We start from the raw sequence: 27241 nt of genomic DNA, 5'->3' as shown, positions 1-27241 counted from the left end.
TTAACTCTTAAGATTTTTTTTAATAAGTGCTCAGTAAAGAATTGTGTGAGGACTTAAGGAGAAAGACTGCAGACACAGAGAGGGTTAAGTGTTACAAAACAGCACAAAGGAAGTTTATTCCATGGTCCTGCCTGTCCCTAGGCAATAAAGTTTATCCAAAGTTTCTGTTGCCCAGAAATACTGCCTTTGTTAGCAAGCTGGAACTACAGGGCTCTCAGAAAGAGAATTTCCTAACTGCTTAAAGCCAATGGTACAACCAATGGAGCTTTTGAGTGGAGGAGGCAGATGGTGAAATATTTTAAGAAATGAGATGCTCAGAAACACAATGGAGAGAGCTGTAGAAGGTGTTTCTGCGTCAAATACCAATGGGCCTAGGGAAGGGGCAAGATGTGAGTAAAAGCCGGAGGAACAAAAACATTTAGAGATTATTTTATTCTGTTTCGGTTGAGAACTTATTTCATTATTTGAAAGATGCACTGGATCAGCTAAGGTGAGTTTCCTCAATACTCATCAAAACTAAGACACATTTCTAAACTCTAAGGGTCAGATTCCATTTCAAAGATATTGCTGTTCTGCTCTTGCGTCACACCAGCCCCAAAAGCAGATGTTGTGGGGAGCACAGCTTTATACCCCATGCAGGCAAAACGGCTTTTTTATATGGAATCCAGCCCTTAAGCTGGCAAGTGATTACACAAGGCAAATAAATATACAGCGGAACTTTAAAGCCTGTAAAACAAACTAGAGACTTTGCTATTGACCTGAAAGATTTAAAAAAAAAAAAACAAAAAACATTTTTCGCCTCAACTTTTAAGTCATATTTTCCAGTTTGTTCAACACTTTAAAGCTCAAGAATGCATCATCAGTTCTCTTTCACAGAGAAACCAACAGCGATTCCAACTTTTGGCAAGCAGTCAGGAGACTTAACAGAATTAAAAAATAGGAACGTGGGAGGACTAGATGCAGGGCACATCTGTAAACATATTGTACATCTGAAAGTTACAAACACCTGTAAAGGTGATACAGTTTATAGGTGAAATAGAACTATTCCGCAACTGGCCAACCACAAGTTTCTGAACCTGGACTGATACAGTAAGTTATTACTATATATATAGTATATATAGTATAGTACTATATATATAGTATAATACATAAAATGGAGTAGGCAATCCACAGTTATACTTTTAAAACTAAGCATGGCAGAAAGCGAACAATTTTAAAAAGGTACAGGAAAAATTAAAGTTTCTTTGTCCCACTATGAACCTGAGAGCTTCATTCAGGAACAACCTCAATAAAAGCATGAAACAATTAAAAAAACGCATGCTACATACCTAATTATTTTCATTTAAAAAAAATAAAGAGTAGATACATCTAAGCACAAAGAGTAGGCAAAAGTAATGGGGTTATTTCTGTCCCCATATACCTCATGGGGTCCAGTCTGATTTTACCAGATGCTAACTCCTGTCAATCTAAATGCCCAAATATTGTAGCCAACACTCAGCTGTGAACATACAAGAATATTTAAAAGTTGTGTCTGTATGGAATTTGGACAGGCCAGAAAACTTGTTTTGTTTCACTAATGATTAACTGATCAGTCTTACATTGGACCCCAGGAATTTTGCACCAAAAAACAGAACAAAAAAAACCCCACACACAAACCAAAAAAACCAACCCCAACACATTTTTAACATGCTTCACACAAGCTGCAGCGCGACAGGATGGGTTACACAATTGGAGCCTGCACTCTTCTGCCTTCTCTGCTATTGCCAGAAAGCTTTCCTTTGTTTTGAATTTTTTTTTAATTTTCATTCCTCCCCCACCCCCCATTTTGCTCTTGTAATAAAATATATTTTAATAGAGCTATAATGAGAAGCAGCAAAAGAGCTCAGAAATACACAGACTGCATTAAAATATAAAAGACTATTTCCAATGGCCGGGACAGTATTCCCTCACCCATTGCTTTCAGGGACAAATGGAAAAGAGTTACGATTCCCATAGGTTTTTTCTCTTTTTTTCCTTTTTCTTTTTTTTTTCCTTTTTTTTTTTTTTTCCTTTTTTTAGAACTTATTTCTAAAGAGAAAAAAATAATTGAAGAAGGGTGAAAGTTAGCAGAACACAATTTCTCTTCAGGTTTTCAGTGAAAACAGGAAAAAAGCACATTTAGTGTTGAGACAGACAGAGCAAATATGAAGCACCTACATTTTGATAGCAGGAGATATATATATGTATATATATATTTTTTTTGCTCCCAGTGATACAATGGCATAAAAGTGTGGGAACAGGGTTTTTTCCATATTAAATGCCTAAACCAATTGCTTGTTTTGCATGTTGTCTTTTAAAATGACACTCATGAAAGAGCGCTTCAGTTGTAATAGTCCAAAATGTAACCGGAGTTGTCAACTCTGTATCCCAGAACTGCAGAATTACAATCTTTCCCCCCAGAAGAACGATGCTTTAAGACAATTTTCTCAGCACCTGATGGGCTGGTTGACTCCTGGCAAGACATGCAGATTATATTCTCTGGAAAAAAGGAAACCCTGCAAACTTCAAGGCGTTTCTCCAGCATTCGCACAGGGTTCAAAGTGAAACAAACTAAAACGAAAAGGAGGTGGAGGGGAAGGGGAGATGAAGGATGGTGAAACATCCCAATTTCCCTGTCATTAGTGTATCACTACAGTCACAGAACAAGAAACAGAAACCTTGTAAAGTGGAAATGCCTCTCCAACAGTCACTGTTGCCCACGTTGATGACAGCAGGAACTTTAGAACCAGGCTTGTGAACTGAGTCTGTATTCGTTAATCATTTGCATTCGCTCTTTAAACAAAAACAAAAAACAAAACTAAAAAAACCTATTCAGTACCGGAGATTAAATAATCACGTGTGAAGTCTGTTGAAATAAATTTTCAGATTCCTTAAGAAGTCTAATTACTTTCAGTCGCCATTTTTTAAATAACTATATATAATTTGTATATATTATCCTGTGATTCTAGTTATGGTTCCTCTGCTGCACTGAAGATTTAGAAGGCGCATAAAAGCCTTTTGTCCCCTGTGAACAGCATCAGGCTGCAGAAAGGTTGAAACAGGTAGTCTTGTCCTGCTACCTTCATTGATCTGGACATTCCATGGCTTCATCGTAAGTGATTATCCTTTTGGGATCTGAAAAGAAAAATTAAATTCTGCTTTAAACAAATTAAACAAATGGTGTTCAGGTTCTGAAGCAGAAAATATTTGTGACCCAGAGACCCAAAAACCAGCAAAACACTTAGCCAATTGTTAAAACCCTCTTTTTTTCCCCCTCACTGAACTGCCACAATTTAAAAGGCAGTTTCCTCTTTGCTGACAGGTCAGTGATCTACTTCCTCTCTACAAAAGAGCTGTGCAGCGTTCCAGTGGACTCCCAGCAACAGCGCCTCCAGCCAATGTATTCAAGGGCCTGTCTGGAGTCAGTTAGATGAGTGCTCGCACCCGCATTAGATCAGTGCAGTAATACAGCAAAAAATACAAAGATCTTCCTTTAGCGTTCTCCCCACAAATGAAAAGAAACTTCCTTTTCACAGCTGAAATCTGGATACCCAGGAAAGTTTAAGGTTGATATTTGGGTGAAGTTTGACAGCAGCAATTACAAAATTACAGGTGTTATCAGACCTAGCCTAATTTTTGTTTTTTACATTTCACGATAGGGCTTACAGTCCTGATTGTCACTTCTGAGCACCCAAGTCTTCAGCTAGTGTCATGGGGAGCTGACAGCGGTCAGCATCTTTAGAAGACAAGCCCCAGACACCTCCCTCACCGCCTGCTTTTGTTCAGGACACTGCTTCACCATGCTAAGCTCTTAAGCTCTCTTGGTTCAATGTAACATCTCACTGTTTCTAGAATGATGTGGGGAAGGAGATGAAAGAAAAGTCTTCCATGAAACGTAAACTTCCTTTTACTGTTAGTCCATCCAGAAATGGAGATCGAAATTCAGACACGGAGAAAGAAGGCCCAGAGAAGAAGAAAATGAAAAAGGAAGCTGGAAGTAAGAAGTCGACTCCAGTTAGCATTCTTTTTGGTTATCCGCTTTCGGAGCGCAAACAGATGGCCCTTCTTATGCAGATGACAGCTAGAGACAACAGTCCAGATTCCAACCTGCATCAGCCTTTACAGACAACACCAACACAAAAGAAAACACCGAGCTCCTCATCAAGACCAAAAGACAAAGTTAATAAAAGAAATGAAAGAGGAGAAACTCCTTTACATATGGCAGCCATCCGAGGGGATGTTAAACAAGTTAAAGAATTAATCAGCCTAGGCGCAAATGTGAATGTAAAAGATTTTGCAGGTTGGACTCCACTTCATGAAGCTTGTAATGTTGGTTATTATGATGTTGCTAAGGTTCTGATAGCAGCAGGAGCAGATGTGAACACACAAGGACTGGATGATGATACTCCACTTCATGATTCTGCTAGCAGTGGGCATAGAGATATTGTTACTAGTGTCACCATTTCATTTTTTGAAACTCTTACCTTGCTTTTGCAAATTCCAAACAGATTCCATTTCTGTGAAGGCAAAAGAGACAAAGAGAGTTAGCGTTCTGCAGCACTACGGTACAGTCAGTGAAAGTTCAGGACATGCTTTCCTTTTCAGGCTTAGCACTACACTATAACTGCTGTACTGAATTAAAGGGGCAATTTAGGTTGCACTGGTGCAACAGAGGGGAATCAGGCCTGAATGATGTGGTAATAAGAGCCTAGAAGCAGCTGCACTACAGCCTCAGAAATCAGACAGCCAACTCTGCATCAGAAACGAAATGTGTCACTTGCCACTTCCCAGCCTTACAAACCACTACCCAGCTCAAGATGACTGGAATACCCCTTAGAAGCCACTATTTCAACCGTTACAAGTAGCCTGAAGTGCTGATTTTTATGAGTAGATAGTTATAGCATGTGAAATTAAAACTGCCTGAAAAAGTAAGTGTCTCCTGGTTCATAGCACAGACCTGCTGAAGCATGGCATACATAATGGTATTGGACTAAGAAGCATTTCTGCAATATAGGAAACCCACCTGCCTGAGAAGTGGGCGCTAAGTGGCTGGAAGAACTCTTCTGTTGACCTAGCACTGTCTACACTGGGGGCTAGATTGGTTTAACTATGCTACTCAGGGGTGTGGCTTTTTCCACACCTCTAAACAATATAGTTAAGATGCCTCCATTTTCTAGTGAAGACCAGGCCTGAGAGACAAAAGTATGCACAGAAACACCAAAGAGATTGCCAAGCTACTTGCTCAACATATATAGCTTGTGTTATAAAAGCATCCTGGAGCCAATTTAAACAAATGCTCACTAACCGAACGCACATTTTCTATTTACCTAACCCCAACAAAAGACATATGGTGACGGTGCTTTTAAATGAGTTTCCCCTACACAAGTTCTCATGCAGGGTACCAACAGGAACACAAAATGCGACTTCTCTAAGGAAGCCAAACTATTTCATAACAGATCTTGAGTCCTCTTGAAAAGAAACAGGGTTATTCACTTAACAGATCTTTATTGTATGGCTTAAAATATTTAAGGAGGGTTTATTTGTGTCTTAATATTGGAAATGTGGCTTATACTTGTGGAGAAGGAGCAGATATTCTACAAAATAAAAATGAATCAGAGTTAAGAATTCCTTTCTGAGAGCGAAGCCAGTGCCTGTGCTAAGCAGGACGTGGACAGGAAGTGGGCAGGAACGGAGAATAGCTGCGGGTGAACAGCAATACTATTACCAAGGATGGGAGTGGGGCCCACTAACACTGGAACTAGGCAATAAGGAAATTAGGCAGCATGGAAAGGGGGAGCAGCAGAAGGAGAATATCTACAAAATTAACAGATTTAACCAGGTACGTGCCAAATGCCACCTCAATCATTTGTACAGTGGTTTCCCCATCAATTGTTTGCTGACATGGGCAAGCTCTGTGGGCAAGAAGTTGTATATTGATACACGCAGTGAGAACCTGGGATAGCGTTTAGGCCTTTTGTAACAAAGCCAGTCACAAAATTTTATTAAGCCTGTTATTTTCATGTCACGATAACAATACTCTGCGCTCAGATGACACAAAGTGCTTTACAAAACATGAACTAATCCTCACAACTGCCTGAGAGAAGTCGGTGCAAGTGAACACTCCTCATCGGTGCAACGCAGCCTTCTAGGAGGTGAAATGAAGCATTTATTGGAAGTGCAAAGCGGCATTACACTTGCTCATTCAAAATGACACAGTGCATGCACCATTTCCTAGCTGCTAAAAAATATCACTGTTACAAACAGTCTTGTCCAACGGGGTGGGAAAGAAAAAAGGAAGAGACAACTGGAAACCATGAGCCCTCTTTCTAGCTACAGAACAATTAACAAGTTACTATCAAACACTGTCATCATTCAAATCAGTTACTATAGAATAAAGATGAGGAGGAGTTCAAACCCCTTACACCACCACTCTTTCATGCAAAATAAAATAAACTAAACAAAACACACACAACAGGAAAAGTTCTTGGCTTCTGTGCTTTCGTTTGGTCCTAACTACATCAGATGCCACGAGCATGGAAGCTGTGCTACATCAGAGCATGTCCGACACCGAAAGACAGACTCCGACAGAACTAAAATGAGAACGGACAACTTTTTCCCTGATGTTTGTAATCTAAAGCCTGGTCTACACTACAGAGGTCAGTCAACGCAAGGTAGCTTATCTCAACCTAACTATGGAAGGGTCTACACTACAATTTTGCTCCTGTCAACATAGCTACCACGTGCTACTGACTTAACTCCCCCTGCACAAGCAGCACAGAGTCATGGTCAATGTAGTGTCAGTGCAAACACAGAGTTGCTTACGTTGACTGTCACTGTCTTTCAGAAGCAATCCCACACTTTCTCACACTGAGGGTACAATCAGTACAAGAGCTCATAGTGAGGACAAACATCGCCGACACACGGAGTGGAACTTAGGTTGATGTAATTCTGTGGTACAGACATGCCTGAAGAGGAAAGAACGTAAAAGGAACGCAGCTTCCTTAAGCTATGTCTGAACTTAAAATGCTGCAGCACATCAGCATACACCTCTTCTACATCCAAGGGAGGGGTTCTCCTCTCACTGTGAGTACTCCACCTCTGAGAAGTGAATGTTGGAAGAATTCTTCCATCAATCTAGCATTACCAACACAAGGGGTTAAACTGGCTTAAGTTGGTCTCTCAAGGATGCGTATTTCACACCCGAGAGACATAGCTGTGCCAATGTAACTTGGGGTAGACTAGCCTTTAGCCTCCAAATGTGATCTTCCTTTTTCTTCCAAGAAGGACAGGTAGAAGGGAAGAGGGCGATGGGAGCAAAGTGTCCTGTAATTCCTGGCTATCTTGAAGCATACGGTCTGACAAATCCTGAAGAATTAACAAAATTTATGAGCTCATCACATTAGTCTGAGATAGACTGCAATAAACCCAGCATTAACTATTCTGCTATGGAATGGGTTTAAATGCTAAATAAGAACAAATGCATACATGTTCCTCTCCTCTGACTGAGCTGTAACACTGAAATGCAGTCACTCCATACTATCTTAACATCCTATTTACCTGCTGAAACTCTTTCATGAAGGAAAAATACTTCTCTCCCCATTGGCTCTCTTCAGCCTATTACAATAGAGAACTAATGAGCTTAAAAACTTCCATTAATCTTAATGCTGGATTCTTTGTTCAATGCTTTTCCTAAAATCAATCTGAGTTTTCCCCATAGTTCTGGATTATCTCAGTGCCTCACTCATTGGCCCTTCATATCTGGCAGCTCAACAAATTGATTACTGCAGAAAACCCCTTTACATTCATCAGGACAATGACCAGGGGTGAAGGACAAAGAAAAAGGAAAGTTGCATAATTTGGAACAATTAGTAGAAGACGGTTTAGAATTGTAGGCTAAGCCCCTTCGATCTGTGAGCTGATTTCCCAGCTTCCTATTCTCTGTTTTGGGATCAGTTTTTATATACTGATGCTGGTGAAGTTTCTGGTCTCTGGACGTTTAAAACCCTCCTAGCCTCCCTCTTTTTTCAGACAATAATATGAACTGCAACTTCTCCATGCTCCCCAAAGGATTTACAGCAGCGACACAGCTCCAAGAAGATCCTTTTATTTCCACAATAGCCTTTCCCTAGAAGAGGTTTCCGTAACCCCCAGAAATACAAAGGAGAACTTAACCAGGAATCGAATAACCCATTCCTTAAAAGCAAGATGAGCGCCTCCCCACCCCCCACCCCCCCAAAAAATCTGCAGTATGTTCCTGCTCCAGGACCTCAACTCAAAGACTGTAAAGCCTCAAGAACTGGTGAAACGTTCAGGGAGAGATGCTGGATTTTCGGGAACAATGACAAGTGAAATGGTGCATCTTCTCTCCAGAGACCTGCAAACCCCGAAAGATTTCACTAGCAAACCCTTCCAAGACAATAGGGATGAGATTCAGTGGGTCTGGTCCCCTTCCCATGAGGGCTTCCAAACCCTGGGCTCTCCAGGTCCATGCTTTATGAAGCTCTTAAATTTCATTGGACCAGGGCTCAGCTCTGGCAGGCAGAAGCTCCATCTTCCTGGTGATCTCAGGAGATGTCTGGGACAAGGCGTTCCAGCAGTGTCCAGACATACAGCTTGAGATTATGGAATTACTACTGTGACAGGGTCAGGGCAGATGGCTACAGGAGAGTGCTGGAAGGCAGATATATTAGTCTCCGATTAAGTAGATCCCTTTTCCCTGGGTAAGGTAACAGGGACAGTTTCAGAACAAGTAGGAACTTGCTGGAACCAATTAAGGCAGACAGGCTAATTACAAGCTGGCTAATCAGGGCACCTGAGTTTTAAAAAGGACCTCACTTCTGTTTGTAGCGTGCATGTGAGGAGCTGAGAGTGAGAAGACATTGCTGGAAGACTGAGGAGTACAAGCATGATCAGACATCAGGAGGAAGGTTCTGTGGTCAGGATAAAGAAGGTGTTTGGAGGAGGCCATGGGGAAGTAGCCCAGGGAGTTGTAGCTGTCGTGCAGCTGTACACTCTAGACAGCTGCAGTCCGCAGGGCCCTGGGCTGGAACCCGGAGTAGAGAGGGGGCCCGGGTTCCCCCCAAACCTCCCAACTCCTGATCAGACACAGGAGGAATTGACCTAGACTGTGGCTTCTACCAGAGGGGAAGGTCTCTGGGCTGTTTCCTGATCCACATGGTGAATCTCTGAGGTAAGCAAATCCACCAGTAAGCGGAGGACTCATCAAGGCAGAGAGGAACTTTGTCACACTACTTATCTAGGAAATCAGGAATCCTGTTATCTAAGGCCTCAATCTTACAATGGGACCTGTGTGGAGACACCTGCATGGAGCCCTATGGATTCAATGGGGTTCCCAAGTCCCACACAGATGGCTCTGACAATACAAGAGGGGCCTAATCTAATGGGGGACAGAAGCCTGCTATGATTCTATATAAAGATGGATACTTAACTGCCATAAAATCTCCCCCTCCAGAGAGCCTGCCAGCGGCCAAGAGGTTACAAATTTCAGTAGGGCCATGGGCTAGATGTTTGTTTTCAATTTACTATGTCAACTGTAAATATCCTGCTCAAAACAGAAAACTAGAAAGGAAGCTAGGGAGAGGGAGGCCTTTAATACCAGCTTCCCCACGGTCTGAGTTGTGTCCCTACTTGCTGGTCGGAGGGATTAGGCTATGTTCTGGTTTTGTACAGGAAAATGCATAAGGCTAAAACGGTGTACAGATCTTCAGTAACTCTGTACCACAATTCTAGCCACTAAATAATGGATCCTGATCAGCAGGAAAAACAAAGACAAAAGGGGGAGGGGGAGATTGGGGATGGACAGAATTCTTACATTCAGGACCCACAAAATCGAAGTGTCAGAGACTTAACCTCTTTCACCCAACAAAAGGAAAACTAGGTTCTCTTCTCCCTCCCTCCCCCCAAGAGAGAAAATTTCTGAATTCACAGCTCTGCTATTTTTTTGACCCGGTTCATCATTCCAGTGAAAGCCACTAGTGGCTGCTTGCTCTACTTTCCATGCCACTAGTGTTTCTTCATGGGGTACAGCAGAGAAGCCAAGGAGGAACTAAGCAGAGGCACTGGGAAAAACTCATGGGCAGGAAACAGCAGTAGATATAACTTTAGCTTTCTCTCTCCACCTCATCTGGGGTCTTTACTACTTTGTAATGAGTCCTAAATCCTTCTTCACTTAGCAGACAATATTCTTACTACATAGCTTCCTCCTTCACCCCCTGCCCCTCCAAAAAGCCCCACATCATATAGAGGAATCCTTGAAATGCAGCCACCTCTGACCTACAACATGGCATCTCTTTTAAACTCAAAGGCTACAATACATGACCATTTAGGATATGAAATGTGTTTTTAAAAAGGGAGCATTTAAGCAATCCGAAAGCAGTTACTTCAGCTAAAGTATAGCTGGGACAAATATACCGTACTCTTGTTTAAAAAACAAGGTACCCCCAGAACTGGTAAAAACCAGTTTTATCTCAACAAAGATGACACTTCAATAGCCCCTACTGCATTGACATGACTGTGTCAGTGCTGATCCAGAGGGAAGTGAAGCCCCCTGTATAGTCACCACCTCCTTCTGCAGGTCTGGGGTTTTTTCAAACTCCCACCCAAAATGGCCACCCAATCTCCAACAATGTAGCAACCAGAACCCAATATTTAGCTAGTAGATCTCATTTAGCACATACACCTCTACCCCGATATAACATGGCCCAATAAAACATGAATTCAGATATAACATGGTAAAGCAGCGCTCGGGTGGGGATGGGATGCAAGCTCTGGTGGATCAAAGCAAGTTCGATATAATGCAGTTTCACCTATAATGCGGTAAGATTTTTTTAGCTCTCGAGGACAGTGTTCTATCCGGGTAGAGGTGTAGTTGATTCCTTTTACAGCACTGCAGTACATAGTGGAGACATACGAGTTACCAGCAAAGAGACAGGTTGTTTAGCTCAAGCAGAAGTTATGGGTTTGTTACAGAAATTACTAGTTGAAATTCTAGGACCAGTGCTATGCAGGAGATCAGACTAGATCATAATAGCCCCTTTTGGCCTTAATCAATGGAACCCTGGAGGCAAAGCAGGAAGGAAGACTTGTGAAACTAACTTTCAGAGCATCCAAAAAACAAACAAAGGTGCACAAGCAAGCACTGCCAGACTTTCAGCATGTTTCCAGGGCCCAACATGCATGTGCCCAGCAAACTGATGATGGCAAAAGCACACTGGGTACACGTCTTCACAGGTACAAGCATTCCACTCCAAGAATTCCCATATCCAGCAATACACCTTATAGCAAAGCATATCCTGTCTGGAAAGACAATGCTGTCCAGTGCCTAGAGCACAGGACTATCACTCAAATGCTATTCCCAGCTGCCTCTATGATTGTACTGCCATGTGCCTCAGCAACACCTTTCCATGAGAAGCTGAGACTGTTACATTTTGTAAAGCACTTTCAACTTGTGGATGGAAGAACATACACGTACAGAAAGTAGCAACAGAACCATCCTGTGTTTTAGTTTGAGAGGACTCAACTATGAGTGTTACCAGATTAAGATGGAGGACAGATCTGAGAAGCGAGCCAGCAACACCTCTTTCCAAGTTGATTAGCAGCTTTTGAGGAGCAATTCCCCCCCACCCCCAATGAAATCTAAACACACTAACTGTCCAGTCTGCACAAATCTCCCCCAAACTATAACAGCTAGAAAACAAGTCAGGCTTTCAGCTTCTCACCATTGGAGATAGTATAGAACGATTTGTCAGGCTTACTTCACAGGAACATGGCAGTTATTTACCAGGGACACTGGGAAACTGCACAAGACAAACAGTGGCAGAACCGTGGGGAACTTATTTTGCTATTCTACATATTCTGAAGCTCTGTTAGACATTTTATTAGAGCTGTTTGCTTCAGTGCTGTGGTCTGACTGCAGGCCAACAGAACATAAGCAGAAAATGGTACTGGTATTTTCATCCACACATATAGATCACTGACTAGGGCCCATGTCCTGTAACTGGATGTGGGCAGACAGACCCTTGCACCAGTGTCAAGTTCACCAATTTCAATTGGGCTCTGCCTGGTCACCCACCAGGATTTGATTGCAGGATCATGGCCTTAATGAGTAATTACTTTCTGCAGCTGTCTTTGAGGATGAGCAGTATGTCTCACACCACAGATCCATAAAATGGCACTTCAGAAAATATGCTCCAAATCATGCTGGAACCCTTTCAGAACAAATGCCAACATACAGATGAACCAGAAAGCAGAAAAATGGGAAGACACTCAAATTTGGACTTTGGGTTCCACTCCCCAAGCCAGGAAAGGCATTTAACGAGCACTGACTCGTATGAAGCAAACTCAGGTTCTTCCCAGCAACCCATGTCACATGATCTGTATGGCAATTACCAGAGACATCCACCCACTATCTTCTAGGCTGAAGACAAGATGTCATCTGGAAATTGGTATAGGAGAAAGCAAATTGAGAAATATAGAAGGCACCTGAGAAGGATGTTGGGGCAGAGAATTCCCAGAATCATATGATGACTGGAGTTACTGCTCTGGATGGGCCAAAATAGAAGAAGTGTGTGTACAGGTGTGGGTAGAGGGGTGGCCGGCAAAGGAAAGGGAAGAGCTAGTTTGGAAGTGCTTTCATTCCCATTAAGCGTTTTATTTCTACCATTGACAAAAATTAGCTCCTTCGCAGAACGCAGGAGGGGGATTATTCATCACCTCCACTGTAGCTACTACTGTTTAGGTGGAGACTGTCTTGCCCAGCTGACTGAAGAAGAGAAGAGATCTAAAGAATAGTGGTAACAGAATGGCTACTTCGTTTCTTTAAAAAATAAATGTAAGGTGAGCAAAAACAAAATAAAAATCCAAGTTTGCAACTGTTGCAGAAATCTCCAGACATGGCAGGATTAGGCTTGCCTGGAACTTTAATTCCCAGCGTCCCTGGTTTTCTCTGAAAGGCTGGCTGAGAGTCAAGACTCAACAGGTGCAAGGAACACAAAACAGTAAAGCTCTGCTTCATGACTAAAAGAAATCCTGAAATGTAGATAAAAATAAAATTGATGAACACTAGGCTGTTATTCCCAATGAGAAAACTAGAGCATAAAGGGTTATAAAATTACAGTGTGATGACCTAGGACAATTTTTGAGTTGCTCAATGGCAAAACAAAGCCACCAAGATTTCTATGCTTTACCTGAATGAACTGTGAAGGCCTTGGAGAGGTAATTTTGCACTCTCTCTGCAATGGGTCATAAGGCATTAAATTTCCCACTTAGGCCATTAAAGAAATCTTGTCCCCCACTTCTGAGCGGCTATCATTCAGCTCTCCCCTGAAAGGAATACTTCATGGAAGGCTGCCTGGAGCATCTTCCTTTTTTTTTTTTTTCTGGGGAGGGGGAGGGGGAGGAGAGAAGAAATAGCAAAAAATAAAATAAAAGAGAACTGCCCAAAAAGTAGATAAGCAACACGAAGTCAAGCGAGCACCTAGCTCAGAGGTGGGCAAGCTATAGCCCGCAGGACCCTCCTGCCCGGCCCCTGAGCTCCCGGCCCCTCCCCTGCTGTTCCCCCTTCCCCACAGCCTCAGCTCACTGCGCTGCTGGCACAATGATCTCGGTGGCGGGGCTGCAAGCTCCTGGGGCAGCACAGCTCGGTGCAGTGCGGTGGCACGACTGGCTCCAGCTAGGTGGTGCAGCTGTAGTGCCACCAGCGCTCCAGGCAACGCAGCAAGGGGATGGAGGGGAGGGTTGGATAAAGGGCAGGGGAATTCGGGGTGAGGAACGGGGGGTTGAATGGGGGGCAGTCAGGGGACAGGGAGAAGGGGTGGCTGTATGGGGCAGCAGGTGGCAATCAGGGGACAGGGAGTGGTGGATGGGGCAGGAGTCGGTGGGAAGAGAGAAATAGGACATTGGGGGTAAGAAGCGGGTGGGGGGGGTCAGATAGGGGCCACGCCTGGCTGTTTGGGGAGGCACAGCCCCCCCAACCGGCCCGCCACACAGTTTTGGAAACCCGATGTGGCCCTCAGGCCAAAAAGTTTGCCCGCCCCTGACCTAGCTAACTGAACTGCAGAGCTGGCAAGAAGAGGCAGAGAGCTTGTGAACATGCAAAAACGTCTGAGCCACACAAGAATGAGGGGTAATTTGAGTCATTTTAGTCTATTGGCTCCTAGCTGGAAATATCCATGCCACGTCTCAGACACCCAGCTTGTTTTTTTAAAGAGAAATCCCTGGAGCGTTGTCTGTGACAGACAGCCTTAGAACAAGAGGAACAGACCAGGTGAACCAGTGGGTCCATTGCTGAGCTTTCACCCTCTTCAGCGTCAGGACGTTTTCGAAGATCTACTCACCGTACATGAGTTTAAACACACACAAACAGGCACCGAAGGTAAAACAGCTGCTAATTATTACCTCTATCAAATCACACACACTTACCCACATGAATAGAAAAGTGAGCACCTCTAACATAGCTTGAATGAAATCAAGTGACTACCAGAGTATTTTAAAAACAAAATTCTTATACTGCTATGGCCATCAAAGACCAGGAGCACCAAGGCCGTTCTTAAGATCAAAGCATGCAACCTTTATAGGATTGGATTTTCCCAAACCAATTAAGAGAGAGCTCCATTAGGAAACAAGTAGAACCATTACCTTTAGTGTGATATACAATAGCAGCCCTCAGGTCAAAAGAACCCCAGCTATCTTTCCTTTCTAGGCCTCTCTGGTACCTCTGATCTTTGGCGGAGGCTAACAAATTGTTCGTAGGAGAGGCCAAGGGATTCTCTAGTTCATAGTCCTTTGAGAGGAATACTAAAGCACCTTGGCTACTGATGTCTGCCATTTGCAGATCACCTATGTGATGTGGCTCCAAAGACAAGACTCCAATCTCACTAGCAGTCCCAGGCTTTATAATACCACTAAGTATTTGAGGGCTAGTCCGTTTTTCCAGCTCATAAGCCTTAGGAAACACAGGTTGTTCAGTCCCTGAGGGAATGATTTCAGCACCCTGTGAAACCAAAGTGGCAGGATATTCCCCTTGAAATGTCACTTCCATTATTTTATTATCCACTGATTTCCCAAGAACAGTCTCAGGCCCAGCACTGGGCTCATTTATAAATGATAAACCCCACTGGTTCTGGAAGATATCCACCAGGTTCTGCTGATTTGTCTGAGATGGCAGATCTACCTGTGCTGCACCCAAAAGCACAGATTGCATATTTGAAGGGTAGATAAAAAGGCTAGACTTCTTTTGTTCAACGGCTGTTGAAGTTGTACTTATGTCCTGGTGTACGGACTCAGACGAGGTTGATGTTAAAGTACTAGCAGCAGTTGTGAGCAGTGGCTGGGTCCCTGGAGAATATACATTTCCATCAGTCCCTGCTAAAATGGGCCCATTCGAAAAGCTAGCAGAAGTAACAGACTTCATAGCAGACATGGGGACTTGGGACAGTCGACTCGGCATTTGGGCCTGCGTTTCTCCAGTAGAGGAAGATGATGACGATGAAGACGACAGAGACGAAGATGGGTTTTGAGCTGCTTTGTTGAGGTTTTCTTTAACTTTGCTTGCATAACTTATTTTAGGAACTATTTTAGCACTGCTGTTGTCCACTGGGAAAACTGGGGGTGGTTTAAACAGGGTCCACGAGTCCTCTCTTGACGCAGCCGCTGACGCATGCTTCCCCTTGGCCCGGTCATCAAACTTTTTGCCGCTAATCCCAGGTTTGGCATCAGAGTTTTTTCGTTGTACCTCCCCAGCCCCCGCTTTCCCACGACCTGCTCCTCCAGGCCCAGCTTCATACTTCCAAATAGGTTTAGTATTGTCAACTCTGTTTCCTTTTTGTTCACTACAGTCAGTCTTGAAACTCTCGAGTTCCTGTTTTAGGGATGGGGCATTGACCTCCTGTTGCATTATTCTGTCCTGCACTAGGCTCAGGTTCTCACAGCCCTTGGCACTGTTACGCCTGCCTTTCCGTTTCTTAGGTGTGGTGTAGCCACTCTCCGACCCACTACCATCATTATCTGCCCCTTTGCCTACATAGCCATTAGTGATATAACCAGAACTATTTGTTACAACACCATTTGGAATAGATACTGCCTCTGGCTTGTCTGAGGATTGATTTTCTCTCAGTTTATTCTCATAAATTTTTTCATTCTTTTTGTCCATACTGTTTTTCTGAATGAAGTTCTTGGGTTTGATTCCAGCTTTCCCAAAGGTGCTTGCCTTAACAGTCTGCTTTGGGTTTACATTAGTGTCTACAAGTTGCTGGCTGCCATTCGGTACCCTGGAAGATGGGTTGGTTGTTTCATCAGCACACAGGCCCTTTAATGATACTTCTCTTTCTCCTGCGTTACCATTTAGCTCTCCATAGCCTAAAAACAGGCAAAGACAACAAAAAGGCAAGAATTAAAAATGTGAAATGTTAAACTTCTGATTGAAAAAAACCCCAAAAACTATAATTAAACCCCTAAGCATAACCATCTTCCTCAAATAGGCTTTTTAAAAGCGTAAAAAGTGTCCATCCTTTGATATGTGAAAGCAGTGCCTCACCGCTTAACGTCAAAAGAAAGGTACGGTCTCACCTCAATGATGAGAGTTAAGCACATAAATCCACTATAAGGAAATACTTCTCTATGGCCTCTAACATGCAATAGAGCATTTGGCAGGCCTTTGGGCTCTTGTTTTTTTTTTTTTTTTTAAAGACTATATCCTTTTGCATATAGCAAGCAATCAGGCTATTCACAATGCTGAAGAGAACTGAAACATTATTGTGGATTTTCAGATCAAGGAAGAGGAAAATTCACTCCCAAGAAGCTACAACTGGGCAGCTGGATCTTCCACCTTTGCTAAGTCAATTTCTTAAAACCCAGCATATTATGAACAAAGGGCCAATTTTTATTAGCTCCTGCCATGTTTAAGGTCTGTATTTAGAACTGACTGCCACGCAAAGCTGAAGTGCACAAATATCTGTGATAGATACCGCTGTGTTAGTTGGCAGGAAATTAGTTAACCATAACCAAATTCCACCTCTTTGTTATGTGACTGAATTTTTGGTGTGAAGATGAATGAAGAAATTATGCTATTTTCCTAGTAAAATTCTTATTCACTGAAAGAGATATGATAATACAGTTTGATTCTGGTAAGTTTAAGAATACTTAGGACGTTGCTACAAGCTACGTCAAAGTCCCTGTTGATCAACAGGACTTCATCCAATTCATACACTCATAACATTTCCACCTTGTCATTGTTTCTCAAACACTACTTTTTGCACCCAGGACAGTGAGAGACAAATAGCCCTAAATCTCACTTCATCCTCTCCCTAAGTACCATCTGTGAGCCAAATTTTCCAGTGCTCATCAGCTTTGGAAATGCTTTTAGAAAATTTCCCATTGTAACGTTCCCTCAGAATAGTGTTAAAAGTGATAAGCGTCCCACTGCTTCCCTGCATGAGTTATTAGCTTTAAAAAGATAACGACTGGAAAGAAATAATCTATTCTTTAGGTGAACTTTCCATCAGTGTGAGGCCAAGCCATTGGAAAACTACAGTATTACAAGGGTATCCTGGGGAAAACTGAAGTATTGGCAGATCTGGATTTAGGTACAGGAAACACAGACCCTTACCTACATTCCCACCTCATTGAACCATGTGATTATATCAGAATCTTAGCTTACATCAAAAGAAAAAGTAGTTTTCTAGCCCTTGTGGTTGCAAAGAGAAATTCAAAAACATGACTAGGTGCAGATGATGCACTGATGTTTACAGAAAAGCATGAGCTGTCCCATGCACATCAATGGTGCGCAACTCCAAGACCTACCGCTCTGGAGGGCCCCACCATCACTACATCAGAGGACTGTATTTGTGACAGGGCTCAGTTCACCCACCATAAACAAGTAAATAACGGAGTTCCCTGCTGCTACCCCCTTGGAGGGGGAGGGCCCTGCTGAAGCTCTTGGGACAAAGAAGGAGATCCATGGTGGTGCCCCCAACTCCCTCTTTTTTTTTTGGGGGGGGGGAGAGTGATCACTAATGTCACTTCAAGGGCAGGTGGGGCCAGAAGGCGCCCCCTCCCCATGTCCTGGCATCTCTGGGGCCTCAAATTACCTTAATATGGTTTGAGCACATTGAACTTTTCCAGATGCAAGAAAACTCATGTGTTCTCCTCAACAGAAAACATGTTGGGCCTGATTCAGTTACACTGTTGTAAAAATGGTGTAATGCAGGTTACCCCCTGGTCTAGCAAGTTCAGAATGAATATTTTCCAAAAAGAAATTTTATTATTCTTCAACTGCTATACTAAAAACTTTCACTCTCAAAATTAAGGGATCTTGCATCCTAAACACTCCTGCCTGGTCTACAACTAAAACTAAGGTCAACTTAGCTACCTCGCTCAGGGCTGTGAAAAAGTTCAGGCTCTGTGCAACACAGATGGTCAACTTAACCCACAATGCAGACAGTTAGGTCAGTGGATTTGCTACTGCTTCAGAAAAACCCCTTTTATTGCTGTAGTGTCTACACTACACCGCAGAGCTGCAGCTGGGTTTCTGTAGTACTTATAGTGCAGGCATCCGAGGGTAAGTGGTCACATCTTGTGGAACTCTGAACCATGGAGATTCCTACAAGAACCCCATTGCTCAGCTTGTTGAGGGAGGTTAAACAAAGACAGACAGTGTGGAACTATCAGCAACTGCTACAAGTTTTCCAGTAATGTAATGGTGTTAATATTGTTGACCATAAATACTTCAAGCCAATGAAGCACAGATTGATGGAATTCAGATAGCTGAGCCAAGGATTGAAAATTAGTTTCAGGATGACATGCAGAGAGCAAGTCAAGTCTTTTCAAGGATAAGATACTGTATAAGGCCTTTTGTAACTCAGATTTCTGACATCACTATTTAACAAAACAAAATAAAGAGAATGATCATAAGACTATGCATCAGGAGTGAGAAAAACTAATGGATTTTGCTTTTGACTTCATTAAGAGTGTCAGTTTCAAGTTCCAGTTTTCAGGTATTTACATGAACTGCGTAAATTCTCTCCAAGCTAATGCTTGGAATACAAGGTCTTGGCTTGACAGCTGTAAAAGTGCACTTCAAATAGAGAAGCTTATTCTGCCACTGTCAAGTTTTAGAAACACAGAAGTATGTTTCCAGATGTTTTGTTTGGCCATGAGACCCCAAAAAAGACCGCAGAAGGGCATTTTTAAACTGGAATTTGACAGGCATTAGTCCAAAGGCACACTACCGCCTTTGGATATATTGGAAATTTAATTTAAGTATTATTTTTGTTCAGTTATTTTGCTTAATAACTTGTTTCAGCATATACTTAGTCAGTCCCCTATTACACTCACCTGCAGATGATTGTGCAAGACTTATTAGCATGCACGTTTGGGGCACCTTGACATCTATTTTTGATACAGTGCAGGTCCCTAATAGCCTTTTGGGTAGCCAGCAAAAGAACATTTTAAAAGACTAAATGCACGTGGCATTCTAAAAGCTTTCTGAACTTTACTATAACATACCATTAAGTGTTCAAAAAAAAAAAAATAAAAAAAAAGCAAGCCACACGGGCATCAGTAATATAAGTTGTAAAAACAAAGTCCTGGCCGCACTGAGATTTGAAACCACGGCCCCGATCCTGCAATGTGATCTGGGTGGGTATGGAGGGGACTCTGTGTGGGTGGGGATCAGTCTGCTTTAGCTACCACTTTTCTGGAGAACCACGTTTAAACACTGTTCTTGGTAGAAAGATGCTAACACAATTCCAAATTTCTGTGCTGATGGTCTTATTTACCCAACATACAAATAACCTTCTCTAACAGGGAAATAGGTAAGTTTTAGGATTTTTTATTTTTCTGTCATTAAACTGGTTTGTGGGCCAGAGAAGTTACTGGAGATTCTTCCCTTCAGCTCCTTGAGAATAGCATTTAGGAATCCCAGCCCCCTGCAGAGTCTAACGAAGTCAACAGAAAAACTCCAGAGTGACTTCAATGGGTTTAGGATCAGATCCTTACCCACAGTTTAGTTTTCAATGAATGGAAGTGAGGTATTTGGAATGAATTCTCTGAAGGACCTTCTGGACTGCCAGTTATAAAATCACTGAAAGACCAGTCTCACACCATGGAAGGCAATGGGAGTTTTTCCATGGGCTTCCTTGGAAGCAGAATCAAGCCCCCAGAGAAGTTGCTGGGATCTCTATTTTTGAATACAGCCTTTCTTCCACTAATACAAAAGCTAGGATTTTACTTAGGTATTGAAAGGAAGATGTCGTAGAGCAGTTGCGACATATACCTAATTCACAGGCAATGTAAGAAAACCAGAGAGGAATGGTTTTCTAATCACAAAGAGACAATGTGTTGTCACTCTCCCAAGAAGCTTTATGAAGTTTAAAATACTGATGCTGAATTGTGTGGAGAATAGATGTGTGGTATTATTTGTTGTCTTATATCACATTTTATAATTGGACCAGTTTTTGTTACAGACAAGCACTAACAGATTTATTTTTCCAATACACTATCTAGACAAAATAATGCCAGGACAAGGGAGAGATTGGCCAGCACTTGGCACTACCATTTACACCCATGTACCAAAATCAGTGCTGGTATCATGGCAGCAGGCCCGCCACTGTCAAATGCGATATCAATGCCTGTTTTTCCATGCTGAAAGCCCACATCCTGAAGGCAGAAGTGAAGGTTATTAACCACTCTTGTGCTGGGGGTAAGAGCAGAATTGGTTTTAAGCATACATTCTAATCCACACTTGAACTGTTCAGAGTGAACATTTTTCTTATATATTATAGGACCATTGTGGGAATTTATGGTTCATTTAGTTTTAATTCTACAAGAAAAAAAAATTCCTCTGTGCACACAGTCATATCACAGTACCAACCAATAGTGTTACTAAGATTTTTAAAAAGAACAAGAGTACTTGAGGCACCTTAGAGACTAATAAATTAGTCTCTAAGGTGCCACAAGTACTCTTGTTCTTTTTGCGGATACAGACTAACATGGCTGCTACTCTGAAACCTGTCATTATGCTAGGATTTTTAGTAGCACAACTATACTACCTCAGCCTGTGCTCTCACAAACCAAGGGTATGTCCACACTACAAGTGCTACAGAGGCACACCTGCAACTACATCACTGTCGTTTAATACTTGCTACAGAAGTGGAAGGCTGGTTTTGGTTTCTGTAGTAAATCTACCCTCTCGAGAGGTGGTCGTTAGGCCCAGAGAAATTATTTCATCAACATAGCTGCACCTACACTGAGGGTTACATTGGCCTATGTTGCACAGCTGTGAAATTTTTCACATCCCTGAGTGATGTAGGTAGGTTGACCTAAATTTTAGGTGTAGACGAGGCCAAGGAATGATGGCATTGGTCTGCAGTGGTAGGTGCATATCCTACTTCTAAGGTGCTGATGATTGAATAAGCCATTCAGCAGTGGAGGTGTTAATTCAGCACACGCCAGGATAATGCTGGGAGGTGAGACACACTGCACTGGCTGGAATTGCCATCTATGGCATAAGATGAAAACCTAAGGTCCTGACCTCTTATGTTATTAATGATACCCTAGCCCCGGTGAAGAATGTACAGTGTATCATGGCCAAATTCAAATGCGTCTAAGGTCTCACCCATAGTTTCAAATGGATATGGGATTCTTGACTTTGCAGCCTGAAACTGTTATGTAGGGTTTCTGTGTTATTTGTTAAATAACTACTGCACCCAAGAAGTTGCTGCTTTTCAGTGGTAGATAAAACAATCCCTCAATATACCCAAAAAGCACTTGAGGATCTGCGAGACTGAAAATCCACATATTGTACATAGAGTTTTATTTCTCAGGTCCTAAGCCTGCAACCAGATTTGAGCAGGCAGGCCCATATCCCCATGTGAAGTCCTATTAATTGTGATGAAAATCCAAATGAGTCTAAGATTCCACTCACAGAATCAGGGCCTTAGAAATCTATTGCCATTCCATTGTTAGCAGAGTAATTTCTTTTGATCCTTCAGCAAATCCAGAACACCAGCTAACTTCTCTCATAGCGTCTAAAGAATTCCCCCATTTCTCCAGACATTGAAGCAACGCTTCCATTGCCTGCATTTGAAGGGCACAAAAGGTTTCCTGAGGAGTGGTGTTTGAAGGCACACTGCACTGAAATTTTGTATTTCAGTGTGATGTTCTAGAAACTGTCACAAACATGGAGCCCTAATAAAATCAATTTAAGTTTAATCCTGTTTACTGAAGGCTGACTCCAGAGAAGCTAGGCACTTCCCTCCAATCTCTAACCTACAACCCAATGTTTGTCTTCACTTACAGTGGGGAGCTTTGGGACATTTACATTAAACAAACCTAAGGTAAACCCTGTAAATCTCCCCTTCCCACCCCCTCCAACCTATCACCAGGCACTATTGGAGGGGGAAAGGGACCAGTTTATACTCCGCTCACACAAAGGACCGGGGGAGAAGGCTAAGCATAGCCATCTTCGCAGCACAGACGAGCACCTCCATTAATAAAACAACCTCCACTGCCCTGTGCCCCTCGCTGCCCAGGGCTGGGGGCAGGCAGCTGGCCATGCCGCCCAAGTGTTTCAAGCCCGGGCGCTGTGTGGGGGCTGAGCGGGGTTCACCCCAACGTGCCACCCCCCGCGCCCGCCCCGGGCCATGTGCTGCTACTGCCAGGGGGCGGCCTGGCCTCCCCGCAGCCCCCGCCCGGAGCGCCAGGCCCAGCCCCCCCAGCGCCCCTGCCCACCCGCCGCCTCCTTCGCCACAACCGCGGGCCCCCGGCACGGCCACGCCCGCCCCCGGCCCCCGCCGCCCCCGCAGCTCCCTCCCCCCCGCCCGGCCCAGGCCCCCGCCGCCCCCCCCAGCTCCCTTCCCGGCCCCGGCCCCCCAGCTCCCACCCCCCCGCCAGGCCCCGGCCGACCCCTCAGCTCCCACCCCGCCGCCAGGCCCAAACCCAGGCCCCGCCCGACCCCCCAGCTCCCACCCCGCCCAGCCGGGGAGCGGGAAACGCGCCCGCGGAGCCGAGCCCCGCGCCGAGATGCTGGCCCCACAGAGCCGCCCCCGCCCAGGCCCACGCAGGGGCCGCTGTGGCGGGAGGCGGGCCCGGGTGGGGCCGGCGCGGGGGGGTCCCAGCCCCAGGCCCGGCCAGCGGCTCCCCGCGCCGGGCCCGGCTCCCAACATGGCGGACAGGAAGCGGCCCGAGAGCCGCGGAGAATGTTCCAGCCGGGCCGGGGGAGGGGGCCGCGGCCGAAGCCCCGCCCGAGGGCCCAGCGCAGGGCCGGGGAGCCGGGCCGCCCCGCAGCCGGGAAGGTCACGCCGGCCGGGCCGCTCCCGGGGCAGGCCTGACACACACGGCAGGGGCCGCTCCCATCCTCCCCCGTCACCGCCACCCGCCGAGCCTCCCGGGACCCCTGCCCGCCCCGCCCCGCTCCCGGGCCTCTCCCGCCCCAGCCCAGCCCCGTCCCGCCCGACCCCTGCCCCCAGGCCTCCCCCGGCCCGAGTTCCAGCGCAGCCCAGCCCCGTCCCGCTCGACCCCCGCCCCCAGGCCTCCCCCGGCTCGAGTTCCAGCGCAGCCCCAGCCCGGTCCTGCCCGACCCCCGCCCCGCTCCCGGGCCTCCCCCGCCCCAGCCCAGCCCCGTCCCGTCCCGCCCGACCCCTGCCCCAGCTCCCGCCCCCAGGCCTCCCCCAGCCCGAGTTCTAGCCCAGCCCAGCCCCGTCCCGCCCGACCCCTGCCCCAGCCCCCCCCCAGGCCTCAGCCGGCCCGAGTTCCAGCCCCGGCCCGGTCCCGCCCGACCCCTGCCCCCGGGCCTCCCCCCCCGGCCCGAGGCCCAGCCCCGCTCTCCGGCCTCCCGAACCTGTTTTCTTCTTCGGCGTGTCCTGGGGCTGCGGGCCCGCGTGCTTGTGCTCATGTTTCAGCGGCGGCTTCGGCGGGGCCTTGGGGCCGGGCTCGGCCGCGTGCTGCAGGTAGGGGCTCTGCTGGAGGTGGTGCTGGTGGTGGTTGTGGTTGTAGTAGTAGTAATGGTGGTGGTGGTGGTGGTGCTGGCCGGGCTGCTCCTCCATTGAAAGGGGCTGGGGCTGGGGCTGGGGCTCGGGCTCGCTGCACCGTCCGGGCGTGGGTCTGCGGGCCGGGCGCGGGGCTCTCACTCCGGCTGGGGGAGACGAGCAGTGTGGCTCCTCACTAGCGCTCCGCTTGGCTGGGGGAGCCGGGCAGACTGGCAGCTGCGCTCCAGCAATCAGGAAGCTTCCAGGGCCGCTTTCCCCGCCCCCCCTTCTCCATCGCCAGCCAGCGCCGGACCATTTACCCTCTGCAACCTCCCCAGGGCTGGGCCTCCAACGTCAGCACTATGGTCTCTGCCTGCCCGCCTGCTTCGCGCTGCTGTCCGCGAGCAGCACTTTCCACACGCGCTGCGAGCAGGCAGATTCCGGTTCGGGCGCAATCCGATTGCTACTTTTACTTTGATTTCCCTCTGCAGCGACTCCGTTTCCTCCCCTCCCCCCGGCCTCTTTTGCAAACGGCACATTCGCTCGTTATTTTACTTTTCTAAGGAAGGAGGGGAGCTGAAGCACAAGGAAAATGCCACCAACCCAGCTGAACAGTAATTCAAATAAATAATGCAAACGTTTAAAGAAGCCTGCAAATCATTTTGTATTCTGGATTCATTCTGCATTGCATTCAGATGCTAATCTCTTTCTTTCCATGGAGGGATTATAAAGCTCCACAGGGCAGTGTCTGTGTAATTTTCTAAAAGGGCACGGTGCCGTTTTAACCAATTTTTCCTTTGTACAGGGAAGAATCAACATTTAAAGTTTCCGAAAGGAAATGAAACACGGCAGGTAAGATCATTTTTGCTGCTAAGAGAAAGTTCTGATTTAGGATTAGTTTAAATGAAAGGGGGCGGGGTGGGGGATATTTTGCCGTGTTTTTTTCTAATAATAGTTAAATTAGGGGAAAAGAACTCATCCAAAAACAGTGTACTTGGCCAGTCATTTTTTGTATTCCCATTGCTATTATTTCAGCCTTTAAGGGTTGAATAAAAGCTTTTTCCATCTTGATTGTGCAGAAAAGTCTGTGATAATTCTGTTTTGAAACTTTACAATCTCACATTCTGGAAATTAATGTTATGTCCTGATTCAGATTCTGACTTCACTGCAGGATCAAATTAGAGGAAGGTTGGGGAGAAGCAAATACTCATTTAAACATAAATGAGTCAAATCCTGCCATCACTTTCCAGGCAACCCTATTTAAATCAGTGAGGTTGCTTGGGTGTATGTTTTAAGCAGAGTTTAGTTTAAATAACTTTCAAAATGAGCAAACTGAAATTGATTGAGCCAGGGATTTAAATTAGCAAATGATAAATTATTGTATTTGCACTAACCTTTATTTAAGATGTCAGAGTCATGGGTGCTGTGGGTGTTGCCACACCTCCTTGGCTTGACGAGGTTTCCATTATATGCCGGGTTTACGTTTGGTTCAATTGCTCTCCAGCACCCCTGGTCAGAGTCAGAAAGAAACTGAATTCAACTGCAGGAGTAGTCTGAGAGAGCTGGAACATACTGTCTTCTTCGAGAACTCCAGTAGCAGATTATCAGATGAAAGCACACTCAACCAGTTAAACAAAATAGAAGTGATGGAGTCTCACACTCATGTCCATATACAAGGATTCAGCAAACACTGTAAGTGAACCTGCTAGATCAGACCATTTCAAGAACCACAAACATGGTTACGTGTGGGACAGACAAGATTCTCCATGACCTTTGCAGGATGTTGTATCCTTGCTTTGCACCATTCACAACAAGGTATCAATAACACATCGCTCAAACACTCAGAGACCCTGTTATCTACATCTCATCACTTAAGTACCTGTGCAACTCTTCAATCACGTACAACACAAAATTTGGCAAAACAAAGTAGGAAAATAACTACAAAGTGAGTATCTTTAGTGAGAAAAGTTTCCGCATAGTAGGAAACATCTATCCCTTGTTATTACCAGTACTAGTAAGGAAAAAAATAAGTGTTATTTATGCACTGTCTTAGAATTATTTTGTTGACATAGACTCTTAGAAATGTCAGGGCTGGAAGGGACCTCAAGAGATCATCTAGTCCAGCCCCCTGCGCTGAGGCAGGACCTGGTAGGGATGGTCTACGCATATTGTCTAACCTGTTCTTAAAATCCTCCAGCATTGGGATTCCACAACCTCCGTTGGAAGCCTGTTCCAGAGCTTAACTATCCTTATAGTTAGAAAGATTTTCCTACTATCTAACCTAAATCTCGCTTCCTGCAGATTAACCCCATTACTCTTTTTCCTACCTTCAGTGGATGGGAGAACAATTGTTCACCATTCTCCTTATAAAAGTCCTTATCATATTTGAAGACTGTTATCAGGACATGTCTCAGACTCCTTTTTCCAACACTAAGCATACCTATTTTTTAAACCTTTCCTTGTAGGTCAGGGTTTCTGAACCTTTTATCATTTTTATTGCTCTCCTCTGAACATTCCAATTTGTCTACATCACTCCCAGTGTTTGACACCCATAACTGGACACAGTACTCCAGCTGATGCCTCACCGGTGCTGAACAGATCAGGACAATTACCTCCTGTCTTACCCCCTGCCCCAGCCCAGGGCCCGCAACCCACACCCAGCTCTGTCCCAGAGCCCAAACCCCTCCTGCATGCCAAACTCCGTCCCAGAGTCTTAGGGGGGGGTGGGGGGCGGGAGGGCAGGACTTGGACCTGTTCTGGGTACCACCAAAAATTATACAAACCTGTCACTATTCTCTTTTCACCCTTAAATAGCATATCTTAGGGACAGCCTTCCAAAATAAAAAGTGTTCTAATGCCATTTATGTCATATCTTATGTTGACTATTCTATATGAAGTATTTGGGCTGAATTTGATACCCAGATAAGTTGGAAGCCTATAGTTTTGCCTAGAAGCATGGTACGCCCACATCTCGAATACTGTGTACCGATGTGGTCTCTTTACCTCCAAAAAAATATACTGGCACTAGAAAAGGTTCAGAAAAGGGCAACTAAAATTATTAGGAGTTTGGAGAGGGTCCTATATGAGGAAAGATTAAAGAGGCTAGGCCTCTTCAGCTTGGAAAAGAGGAGACTAAGGGGGAATATGATAGAGGTATATAAAATCATGAGTGATGTGGAGAAAGTGGATAAGGAAAAGTTATTTACTTGTTCCCATAATACAAGAACTAGGGGCCACCAAAT

General features: G+C 44.9%; 1 protein-coding gene and 1 long non-coding RNA gene across 3 annotated transcripts in view; one reads left to right on the top strand and one right to left on the bottom strand.

Annotated features, from left to right (window-relative positions):
* NUFIP2 (nuclear FMR1 interacting protein 2) lies at positions 1 to 24088 on the bottom strand. Of its 2 annotated transcripts, XM_050929269.1 has the most exons (5): positions 23873 to 24088; positions 14674 to 16392; positions 4503 to 4535; positions 3099 to 3153; positions 1 to 2811 (listed from the first exon to the last, which is right to left on the bottom strand). In XM_050929269.1, the coding sequence occupies exons 1-4, from the start codon at positions 24075 to 24077 to the stop codon at positions 3101 to 3103; spliced, it is 2010 nt and encodes a 669-aa protein (XP_050785226.1). In that variant the 5' UTR covers positions 24078 to 24088; the 3' UTR covers positions 1 to 2811; positions 3099 to 3100. The 2 variants fall into 2 exon arrangements, with proteins under 2 accessions (XP_050785226.1, XP_050785225.1); XM_050929268.1 differs by having other exon boundaries at positions 1 to 3153.
* Positions 23894 to 27241, top strand: part of LOC127037490 (uncharacterized) — a 23154-nt gene continuing 19806 nt past the window's right edge. Inside the window, exons 1-2 of the long non-coding RNA XR_007770374.1 lie at positions 23894 to 23981; positions 24805 to 24851. This is a non-coding gene — a long non-coding RNA (uncharacterized LOC127037490). The remainder of the gene's footprint in view (positions 23982 to 24804; positions 24852 to 27241) is intronic.

Source organism: Gopherus flavomarginatus, chromosome 19 (genome assembly GCF_025201925.1).
Source record: "Gopherus flavomarginatus isolate rGopFla2 chromosome 19, rGopFla2.mat.asm, whole genome shotgun sequence".
NCBI classification, from domain to species: domain Eukaryota; kingdom Metazoa; phylum Chordata; order Testudines; family Testudinidae; genus Gopherus; species Gopherus flavomarginatus.
The sequence above is the reverse complement of the archived record's forward strand: the minus strand, read 5'-3'. Positions and strand labels throughout refer to the sequence as shown.